The sequence below is a fragment of the Procambarus clarkii genome, chromosome 53 (assembly GCF_040958095.1).
Source record: "Procambarus clarkii isolate CNS0578487 chromosome 53, FALCON_Pclarkii_2.0, whole genome shotgun sequence".
Taxonomy (NCBI): Eukaryota; Metazoa; Arthropoda; class Malacostraca; order Decapoda; family Cambaridae; genus Procambarus; species Procambarus clarkii.
Window position 1 is genome coordinate 24,885,692 of NC_091202.1, and position 12,040 is coordinate 24,897,731.

Sequence of the window (12,040 nt, forward strand, 5' to 3'; positions counted from 1 at the left end):
CTTGGTGACTAGAGGCATAATCATGGCAAGAAATGATGCAACTGCTGATTGATGTGTTGCAACCGTCCTTCTGGGTATTATAGTGGGTTGACTGTCATTCCTTTCCTCCGCCCTGCCCTGAAGTCTTGTCTCATTCCAAGTGCTATATTGTAGCACTTGATGCAGGTGTGTAGACCTGACTAAACCAGGTGTATAGACCTGACTGATGCAGGTGTGTTGACCTGACTAATCCAGGTGTATAGACCTGACTGATGCAGGTGTGTAGACCTGACTGATCCTGGTGTATAGACCTGACTGATCCAGGTGTATAGACCTGACTGATACAGGTGTATAGACCTGACTGATACAGGTGTATAGACCTGACTGATACAGGTGTATAGACCTGACTGATCCAAGTGTATAGACCTGACTGATACAGGTGTATAGACCTGACTGATACAGGTGTATAGACCTGACTGATACAGGTGTATAGACCTGACTGATACAGGTGTATAGACCTGACTGATTCAGGTGTATAGACCTGACTGATCCAAGTGTATAGACCTGACTGATCCAGGTGTATAGACCTGACTGATCCAGGTGTATAGACCTGACTGATCCAGGTGTATAGACCTGACTGATCCAGGTGTGTAGACCTGACTGATCCAGGTGTGTAGACCTGACTTCCAGACTGACTCTCTCGGGAACTCAACTATACGAAAATGAATGAAAGAAATGAAAGAAATGAAAGAAATGAAAGAAAGTACAGGTATTCAATAGAGTTATTGTCGTGAAGAAGTTATAGAAGCCTCCTCCAGCCACACTTCTAAGATCACTTCCGGCGTTGGATTCGAGTGATAACAGTTATCTTATTAAGCAAGAGTACAACCAGCGTAGTTTATTATTATTTTTATTATTTTCTACCACAGACGTGGCCAGACATTTACAATGCTAACCAGCATATATACATTTTCTTCTGTCCTCCATGGACAGGGTTAGAGAAGTGTTAAACATATAGTTCAAGGGTTTATTGAACACTCAACCACAGAAGGTGATTCGGTGCTTTTAAAATGCTAAGCTAACCTACATACGTAAATACATAGATACACAGATTCACGTATGCCCTACATAAAGTGTTAGATGTGTCTTTTACATAGTCCAGCATAGTTAACAGGGAGTGAGGAGGTGGACCTCACGTCCCCGTGGTCTCTGATTGGTTGGTAAACACACAGATAGACAGTTGAGAGGCGGGACCAATGAGCCGAAGCTCAACTCCTGCCAGCACAACTTGATGAGTTCAACTAGCTTCTGCAGCTGTCAGTCTTTGTCTCTGTCTGTTTCTCTCACTGTCTGTCTATCCGTCTGTCTGTCTGTGTCTGTCAGTCGCTGTCTCTCCGTCTCAACTCTTAACATAAGTAATGAAGTCGTGATGTTGGGAGGCATTATGGTAATTACTCAACTACTCCTGTTTGCCTGCTGTTTGACAAGGCTGCAGCCTCGTACCAGCGGTATTCTCTCTTTAAACAAGGACGATGGTTCATTTACAATGGTACTCACGTTGCTAATGAACCTGCAAGATGAAAGAGGCAGCCGAGCAGGATGAGCCAGGGACCAGCGGTGTGTCGGAGCCTTTATATGCTCCGGTAACTTGAGTTATCGCCTCGGCCCACCCTTCTCTTTCCTGCCTAATTTTCGTTGCCTGGTCATAAAATTCTATTAAACCTGTGAGGCACGATTTACCATCTCTGAACCCATGTTGGTGGTGCGTTACAAAGTTATTTCCCTCCAGATGCTCTACGAGCCTTTTGTTATGTGTTATGATAGAACATGTTGGACATGTGAGTGTATGCAGCTTATGACTGTGTGATCGCTGAGGGAGTGATGGTCTGGATAAATACAAATTTATCATGTTTAAATGGCTGAGCGCCTTGAGTTGTGGTTACCAATTTCTGATTGTCCAGGAAGTTGAGCCAATCAGAAATAGGAAATGTTGGACTTGTATGTAATATTATGACCACCAACATGTCTTCAGCGGTGAAGGCTCTGGTGTTGTGACGGCCCAACCGTAACAGGTGTAGGCCAGCATGCTGATGAACACATCTAGTCAGGGAGAGAGAGAGAAGCCCTGAACATGACAATAATCAACACGGAACATGCGGTCATATTCTATGAACCACACGCACACCGTCCGCCGGGCTTGACGGCTGAGTGGACAGCGCTCAGGATTCGTAGTCCTAGGGTCATTGGATCTATCCCCGGCGGAGGCGGAAAAAAAAATTGGCCAGAGTTTCTTTCACCCTGATACATCTGTTCATCTAGGTGTAAATAGGTTTTTGGGAATTAGACTGCTGCTACGCGCTGCTTCCTAGCTTTGTGTGTGTGGAAAAAAAGTTTATTGATTGACAGTTGAAAGGCGGGCCCAAAGAGCCAGAGCTCAACCCTCGCAAGCACAACTAGGTGCTTGCGAATACAATAAGGTGATTACACACACGCACATTATATATATATATATATATATATATATATATATATATATATATATATATATATATATATATATATATATATATATATACATTTCATATATCCTCATGTTCATGTGCACAATTGTAAACTATTTGTAGACTCAAGCCAAAAGGAACATAAAACCAACATATTAAAAATCCAACTAAAAATTCTCCAAGAACTTCACATCACCAAAAAGGTGCCAAAGTCCCGCGTGGCGCCAGGAATATCTGGCTCACCACTCTGGCTTCTGACCACTTTGTAAACTGTCTATGGCTGAAGTTAGGTTAAAATAACCAGTCATGTCGCCTTCGTCCCTCTCTCACACAGGGAACATTGAAATTTCTTATCATACTCAACTTGATAATTATTTTATGTCTGGCTCCCCAAACATACACAGCGAGGATATTGCAACAAACACAATAGCTACGACACCCACGACAAACACAGTGACAAGGACACTCACGACAAACACAGTGACAAGGACACCCACGACAAACACAGTGATAAGGACACTCACGACAAACACAGTGACAAGGACACTCACGACAAACACAGTGACAAGGACACCCACGACAAACACAGTGACAAGGACACCCACGACAAACACAGTGATAAGGACACTCACGACAAACACAGTGACAAGGACACTCACGACAAACACAGTGACAAGGACACCCTCGACAAACACAGTGACAAGGACACCCACGACAAACACAGTGACAAGGACACCCACGACAAACACAGTGACAAGGACACCCACGACAAACACAGTGACAAGGACACTCACGACAAACACAGTGACAAGGACACTCACGACAAACACAGTGACAAGGACACCCACGACAAACACAGTGACAAAAACATAGTCAACAACAGTAATAGCAGTTTGTGTGTGTGTGGTGAAGCACCAGCACTGTTGGTGTGTGTGTGGTTGTGGTGAAGCACCAGCACTGTTGGTGTGTGTGTGGTGAAGCACCAGCACTGTTGGTGTGTGTGTGGTTGTGGTGAAGCACCAGCACTGTTGGTGTGTGTGTGGTGAAGCACCAGCACTGTTGGTGTGTGTGTGGTGAAGCACCAGCACTGTTGGTGTGTGTGTGGTGAAGCACCAGCACTGTTGGTGTGTGTGTGGTGAAGCACCAGCACTGTTGGTGTGTGTGTGGTTGTGGTGAAGCACCAGCACTGTTGGTGTTGGTTGTGGTGAAGCACCAGCACTGTTGGTGTGTGGTTGTGGTGAAGCACCAGCACTGTTGGTGTGTGTGTGGTTGTGGTGAAGCACCAGCACTGTTGGTGTGTGGTTGTGGTGAAGCACCAGCACTGTTGGTGTGTGGTTGTGGTGAAGCACCAGCACTGTTGGTGTGTGTGCGGTTGTGGTGAAGCACCAGCACTGTTGGTGTGTGGTTGTGGTGAAGCACCAGCACTGTTGGTGTGTGTGTGGTTGTGGTGAAGCACCAGCACTGTTGGTGTTGGTTGTGGTGAAGCACCAGCACTGTTGGTGTGTGGTTGTGGTGAAGCACCAGCACTGTTGGTGTGTGTGTGGTTGTGGTGAAGCACCAGCACTGTTGGTGTGTGTGTGGTTGTGGTGAAGCACCAGCACTGTTGGTGTGTGTGTGGTTGTGGTGAAGCACCAGCACTGTTGGTGTGTGGTTGTGGTGAAGCACCACCACTGTTGGTGTGTGTGTGGTTGTGGTGAAGCACCACCACTGTTGGTGTGTGGTTGTGGTGAAGCACCAGCACTGTTGGTGTGTGTGTGGTGAAGCACCAGCACAGTACACAGTACCTGGAGACAGGTACTCCCTGTGAGCCGCTGAGAGCCTCGGACCCGGACCCGACCGGCCGCCTGGACAGTAATCCGACATTATTGCTTCAGGCAGGTAATGTCTCCCAGGCCGGGGTCCTCCCTCGCTCCCTCAGCACCACTACACAACCTCATGTCTTCTAAATATCGCTTTGAGAAGAGAGTTCTGCCACTCACAGTGTTTGACAGGAGAGTTCTCGCACTCACAGTGTTTGACAGGAGAGTTCTGGCACTCACAGAGCTTGACAAGAGAGTTCTGGCACTCACAGTCCTTGACAGGAGAGTTCTGGCACTCACAGTCCTTAACAGGAGAGTTCTGGCACTCACAGAGCTTGACAAGAGAGTTATGTCACTCACAGTCCTTGACAGGAGAGTTCTGGTACTCAGTCCTTGACAGGAGAGTTCTGGTACTCAGTCCTTGACAGGAGAGTTCCGGTACTCAGTCCTTGACAGGAGAGTTCTGGTACTCAGTCCTTGACAGGAGAGTTCCGGTACTCAGTCCTTGACAGGAGAGTTCTGGCACTCACAGTCCTTGACAGGAGAGTTCTGGCACTCACAGTCCTTAACAGGAGAGTTCTGGTACTCTCAGAGTTTCTTTAAACGAGAGTTTCTTCTCACTAAATAATCGCGTTTATTAAATAAAATTCGTCAAGTTTTTGTCTTGAATTATGTGATTTATAATTTTCCTGGGGCCAAAATATTGTTGTCTCCCGGGGAAATTTTTAATATTCCAGGAGAAATTTAATAATAAAAAAAGCCTTTAACAGTGCCGAGTTCTGAAGAAGTGTTTAATATACATTGATAATTATTCTCTGGATAATTACACAATTTTTACTCTTCTCAAAAGCTCAAAGAAAAAGATATTTAAAAGAAAAGTATTAAAGATAAATAATCCACGTCAGGTGTGGATTTTTTTTTAGTTTAGTTCCTTGTTAGGTCGCTCAACTACTTGGGGTGGACGGTAGAGCGACGGTCTCGCTTCATGTAGGTCGGAGTTCAATCCCCGACCGTCTACCATGTGATTGGGTACTATTTCTTCCCCCGGTCCCATCCCAAATCCTTATCCTAGCCCCTTCCAAGTGGTATATAGTTGTATTGGCTTGGTGCTTTCCTCTTGATTATTTTCTTACCCCTTCCCACGTGTGGTGTAGTCAGCAGACCTCAGTCACAAGGGACAGTCAGTCAGCAGACTCCGCCCAACACGGATAGACATGAACTATCCTTTTTTAGGATAGTCTGCTGACTATCAGATAGTCAGATTAGACTATCTGCTGAGTGATAGTTGGCCAAAAGGGACCGACACTCAGCAGACAGACAGGCAGACAGGCAGCCAGCAGGCAGACAGGCAGGCAGCAGACAGGCAGGCAGGACGTACCCCCTGCACCAATTACAGTCCCCCCCGGCCAAAGGGGACACTCATCCAGCAGACGTCAGGCGAGGTACAGTACAACTCACCCCTAAGGAACAAACCTCTCTCATTACAGTACAACCATTACAGTACAACCACTACACGAATCTTCCCCTGTATCCACTTCCCCCCCCCCACGCAGACCACCAAGCCACAATTACAGAAAAAAAACATGAATTATCTCTGTAACTCGACTATACATTGTAAATGTAATTATATTGAAAAGATATGCAAAGAAATGTCTTAGAAAAGGCCAGAATGTGTTGGAGGGAGTTAACGAGGCCAGACGAGCCAGTAATAAGGACGGGTAATTACCCGAGGTGAAGGTTGAAGGGCCACAAGGTCTAGTAAACAAGCGGGTAATTGAAAGGTCTTGAATGATATACGTCGGAAGAATTCATATTTGAATAAATAAATGGTGAATTATACCTTCGGTATGATGAATTGGACAGCTTAATGGTGTGTGTGTATCCTGCGGTGTGTGTGTGTGTGTCTGTGTGTGTGTGTTTGTGTGTGTATGTATGTATATATGTGTATTGTGACGGGAAATTGTAGGAGTGTAGATGTTCGGCAGTCCTCCTAATGGCTGGTGTCAATGCCTAGTCACACTTAAAAAAAAAGATAAGATTGCTTGCCTGTTTATCTGTGGTAAAGTAAGGGAAGACACACAAAACACATAGTATGAACAATGAAACTTTAATTTATATAGAAAACAAATTATAAACAAAGACAATCCCTTGGCTATGTACAGTGCAAAGAAACAAGTCAAAAATATATAATATAAATGAAGAATAGGGATGAAGTTACTCTACAATAATATAAATACACAGTGAAAAATAATCAGGTGCTGAGAATATGGCGCTAGCTGCGAGACATCCACCTGATACAGCATATACCAGTTAGTTGTTCACGGCTTGAGAGCACAAGGATATTCTGACTTCAATGGCTGGTTCAAGCCCAGACATCGACTCAGGTAGAGGGCGCTGAGGTGCAGAAGTGCAGGTGCGCAGTCGGCGAGTCACCAATCAGGAGCAGGCAGGCTGGGAAGGGTAGTTGGCTGGTTGATGACGAGCCGGCGTGGAGGGAGTGTGGAGTAGGGGGTGAGTCTTGGGTACGTTTGCCTCCTGGTCAAAACGTTTTGTGCTACTAGTAGACGTATCTTGAAGGTAGCATCTTATTGTTGTATAATATACATAACTTGATGTAGAGAAGAGCAGGCTCAATCTCTCTTGAAAGAGATTATCGTCACAACTCTCCCCCGAAGCCTGCGCTTACGGGTGAAGTTACGTCTTCAGGTGGTAGAGTGGTAGGTGGAGCTGTCTCTACCTCATAGACTCTGGAGAAGGCGTTTACTATGATGATGTCAGAACCTTTGATGTAGAAGATCTCCAGGTTGAAATTCTGCAGATATAAAGCCCATCGTAGAAGTCGTTGATTGTTGAATTGGGCTTGCTGCAGGAAGCGTAGGGGATTGTGGTCCGAGTAGATGGTGGTAGACCGAGCACCTTGCAGGTATGATTCAAAGTGCTGCAAGTTCAGGACGATGGAGAGTAGCTCCTTTTCGATCGTGCTGTAATTTTTCTGGTGTGGTTTTAACTTGTAGTTGTAGTAGCTAACAGGTAGAACCTCCTCGCCTCGTTGTTGCATCAGGACGCCCCCGATGCCGGTACCACTGGCGTCGACATGGAGGATGAAGGCTTCGTGATATCTGGCGAGGCGAGAATGGGATTAGAACAGAGCAGGAATTTAAGTTGTTCAAAAGCAATGGTCTGCTGAATGGTCCAATGATACCGTGGCTTGGGGCTGGTTAAAGTGATCAATGGTGTCGCTACCGTACTAAAATTCTTCACAAACCTACGGTAGTAGGAGGCAAGACCAAGGAAGCGCAGGAGCTGCTTCCTGGTGGTAGGCTGTGGGTAATGCTGGATGGCTTGGGTAGGTATGTTTAACGGAGCTAGGCTGCCACTCCCTATCTCATGACCAAGATAACGCACTTTACCTTTAGCAAGGTGGACTTGCCCAAGTTGATGGTGAGGCCGGCTGTCAGGAGCTTGGCAAACATTCGTTGCAGCTGGAGCAGATGTTCGCTCCAGGTGTTGGTTGCCACAACGATGTCATCCAAGTAGGCGTAGGTGTTATCTAAGCCATGGATGACACGGTTGACAGCTCGCTGGAAGGTGGCCGGGGGCATTACATAGTCCAAATGGAAGGCGTTCGTATCTGTAAAGGCCACACTGAGTGGTAAAGGCAGATATTTCCTTAGCTCGCTCAGTCAAACACACTTGGTAGTATCCGTTGGGTAAGTCTAACTTTGATAGATACCGAGCATTACCAATGGCGTCAAGGATGTCATCTATTCTAGGTAATGGATAAGCATCCTTGATAGTCACAAGATTCAATTTCCGGTAATCAGTACACAGCCTCACTTTACCGTGCGGTTTCGGCACCAAGATGCAGGGTGAGGCCCAAGGGGACTCACAAGGGGTAGCCAGCCCATGAACCAGGAGGTACTGTACCTCAGCACGTATGACTTCCTTTTTGCTCGGGCTGATTCTGTAGAAAGGTTGACGAATCGGCCGGGTGTCAGGGAGTAGTTGGATGTCGTGCTGAACCACATTACACTCCTGTGGATCATCGCTGAACAACTTCTCATGTTCCTTGAAGATTCTGATGAGAGGAGCACTATTACTGTCCTGCAAATAGGTATGAAGATCATTAAGGATTTCTGAGTTGGAAGGCACTGACTCAGTGTTAGTGCTTTCGGGAGGAGATGCAGGGAAGGTCTCACTGTGGAGGTATGGACCTTTAAATGTGGATAATGATACCAACACAGTAGGGGGAGTACCTTGATACTGCTTCAGGAGGTTGACGTGGCACAAGTGGGTCCTCCACCGCCTATCTGGAGTCTCAAGAACGTAGTTATGGTTGTTTCTGCACTCCTTGATGCGGTAAGGTCCTGAAAACTTGTTTTGCAATGGGGAACCTAGGATAGGAAAATATGCCAACACGAAGTCTCCTGGTTTAAATTTCCTTAATTTGCTGCGTTGGTCAAAATGAGTCTTCATCCTCTCCTGAGCTTTCAATAGATTGTCATTAGCAAATTTACGTACTCTCTCTAGAATGTGTTATAAGTTTTGAAGAATCTGGGGCACATTCTGAGGGTCACTGAAGGTGGCATTACGTAGAGAGTCTTTGAAAGCTTTGAGAGGAGTACGGCACTTACGTCCGTAGAGCATCTCATAAGGAGATACTCCTAGAGACTCATTGGGGAGACTTCTGAAAATGCACATAATGAGGTCAAGTTGTTTATCCCAGTCCTTCAAGGTTTCATTGCAGAATTTCTTTAGGAGTGCTTTAATAGTCTGATGACTACGTTCAAGAGAACCCTGTGAAGCAGGATGATAGGGGCTGGACAGTACCTGTGTGATGTTGAACTCTTCCAGTGTCTTCTTGAAGAGATCACTGGTGAAGTTGGTGCCACAGTCATTTTGAACCTCTCTTGGAAATCCATACTGGGTGAAGATCTTCAATAGATGTTTCACCACAGTAGCAGCCGTAATGTTCTTTACTGGAACTGCTATGTTGAATCTGGTGGTAAGACACATGATAGTTAATATATAGGCGTTGCCAGAACTGGTCCGGGGTAAAGGACCAACACAGTCTATGATGAGTCTGTGGAAAGGTTCAGCAGGCACCTGAATAGGAGTCAATGGGGCCTGGGGAATAGGAGGCCTGGGAGATGTTAGGTTTACCTGCCATCTGACATGTATGACACTGTTGTACGTACTTTTTGACGTCTTTTACCATACCTGGCCAGTAATAGTCTTGTCTGATTCCGTGGTAGGTTTTGTTGAAGCCATAGTGAGAAAGACCTCCGTGGGCCAGGTGTAGAATATCGGGCCGTAGGCTGGTGGGAATCAATAGTTGTTTGACATTGGCCCAATCGTCATCCTCCTTCAGCTTGCTGGGTCTGTATCTGCGATAGAGCAACTGATTCTCTAGGAAGAACCCAGGGATACTGTCAGGTTGAGTCTCAGCCTGGAAGAATAATGGTGTTAATGATTGATCTTCCCTCTGTAACTTACGGAACTCCAACTTGGTAAGATTTGGAGGTAGATTCTGAGGGTCTTGAGGGACAGCGGTAGCAGTAGAGTCAGCTGGTCTCGGTCGTGCAGCTTGTGCACGGGTGGTCACCAAAACTGGAGGAGAAACTTTATCACTCTCTTGAACCTCTGCTGGAGCATATTCAAAGATGGGATTATCCATTACAGAAGTACACACCTGGGGTTTGTCCGTGATGATCAGGTTGGGCGGTTGCAGATCTTCTGCCAAGTCGTTGCCCAGGAGAAGTTGCACTCCAGGCATGGGAAAAAGCTTTTCCCTGATGGCGACTTGGACTTCACCGGTCACGAAGGGACAATCCAGGTGGACTCTGGAGAGTGGATATGGAGTGGTAGCAGTGAGGTCAGTGATAAGGACGGTTTCCCCGGTGTAGGCTACGTTAGGCACCGCCGACTTTATGATAATGGACTGAAGAGCCGTTGTGTCCCTCAAGATCTTCAATTTGAAACTTCCCTCCGAATCTGTACCGTTGGTAGAGACAGTTCCAGGATACAGGTGTTTGCTGAAGAGAGAAAGATCATTACCATGAACACCAACATTCATTACAGGCATACCGGACTTAGGAGGAGTCTGTTTGGGTTTAGTAGATTCATTGCTCTTGTATTGAGCCTTCCCACATCTATCTATGGTATGTCCATAGAGTTTGCAATACTTACAATACAATTGTGAGCTCGCTTCATCTGTACTCACTTTATCGTAACTGTACCAAGACTTCTTACTGGAAGGTGGTTCTGGTGTCAGCCGGTGGATGAGGCTGTAGGTGTCAGCCGACTTCGCACATTTGATGTAGTCAGTTTTTTCTTTATCTGCTAGATATAAACGGACAGAAGGGGGAACACGTCTCAGGAATTCCTCAACTAGCATGAGGTTGATGAGTTCTGCAAATGTAGAGACATGTGCTGCTTCCAGCCATTTCATAAAATATCTTTTCTTGGTATTGGCAAATTCAAGAAAGGTGGTGGTACTTGCCTTAAGATGGTCACGGAATTTTCGTCGGTAGCTTTCGGTGGAGAGAAGGTAGGACTCCAACACTGCTTGCTTCAGGGTCTGGTAGTCATTCTCAGATGCTAAGGTACTGAGAGTAACTGCAGCTCTACCTGTAAGATGCACTCTGAGAAGGGTAGACCATTGGTCAAAAGGCCAGCAAAGTTGATTAGCTAGGGTCTCAAAGCGGGTAAAAAAGACGTCGATCTCTGTCTCAACGAATGGTGGCATTAACTTACTTGCATGGGAGATATTGAAACTTACAGGATGGCTGGCGGTAGCTTGCTGGCGTTGAGTGAGGTGCGTAGTTTCCAACGCGAGTTCTTGTTGACGACAATCTATAACCATAGCAGCTTGCTGTTTGTCATGCTCGCGTTGCATCTCCAGGTGACGATGTTTTGCTTCAAGCTGTACTCGCTCACGCTCACGGAGTATTACAGTTTCACGTTCTTGTTCTTCTTTCCTCAAGGCGGCCTCTTGTTCTCGTTCTTCCTTCCTCAAGGCGGCCTCTCGTTCTCTTATTTGTAGAGCTTCTTTTGCCAGGGCAGCCTCTCTTTCTTGCTCTTCTTTCCTTATTGCGGCTTCTTCTTTTCTCTGCTCTCTCTCGAGCTTGACAAGTTCCAGTTTGAGTTTCATAGTTGCCAAATCAGGTTTATCTGCAATAGAGTAAGTTTCGTGAGTTTCAGAGTCAATCTTCCTTTCATCTAAGAGGTAATCCATGATTAGGTTATGTATTTCATTTTTGTTGGCTCCATGGGGAACATGTAGTTGATACTCGTGTGCAAGAGTTTGTAATTCAGTCCTCTTGGCACGACATACGGTCCCTATTTCACCTGCTGGATCGTTACGGAAAGCTTGGAGACGAAACATAGTGAAAGATAGCAAATAAATGTACACGAATATAGTTGTGATATGGTAAATGTCAGAAACAGGATAACGTGGCAACTGGTAACTATCCTGTGGAATTTTAATCTTTAACAATTAAAGTTAATTATAGGATGGTAAATGATTAGTCAATCAAAATCGCAGGAAATCTTGTACCCGGTACTCAATGTAAGAGAATAAGGGCAAGAAAATCCTACTAAATAAATGAAACTGAGTTTCTAAAACAAATGAAACATTTAATTGCTCCAAAAGTGAATAAGGTAGTCCAAGAATGTAGGCATACCTTGCCGAGTCTCTATAGGACATAAGCAAGGGGTTTCCCACTAAATGAATATGATACTTACAGAATTAGCGAACTT

General features: G+C 45.6%; 1 protein-coding gene across 1 annotated transcript; it reads left to right on the forward strand.

The window, feature by feature from the left end:
- The first annotated feature begins 1,556 nt into the window (after positions 1–1,556).
- On the forward strand, positions 1,557–6,001 carry LOC138352461 (protein starmaker-like). Its single transcript, XM_069304957.1, has 3 exons — positions 1,557–1,622; positions 2,885–3,375; positions 5,917–6,001. The coding sequence occupies exons 1-3, from the start codon at positions 1,557–1,559 to the stop codon at positions 5,999–6,001; spliced, it is 642 nt and encodes a 213-aa protein (XP_069161058.1).
- The last annotated feature ends 6,039 nt before the right edge of the window (positions 6,002–12,040 follow it).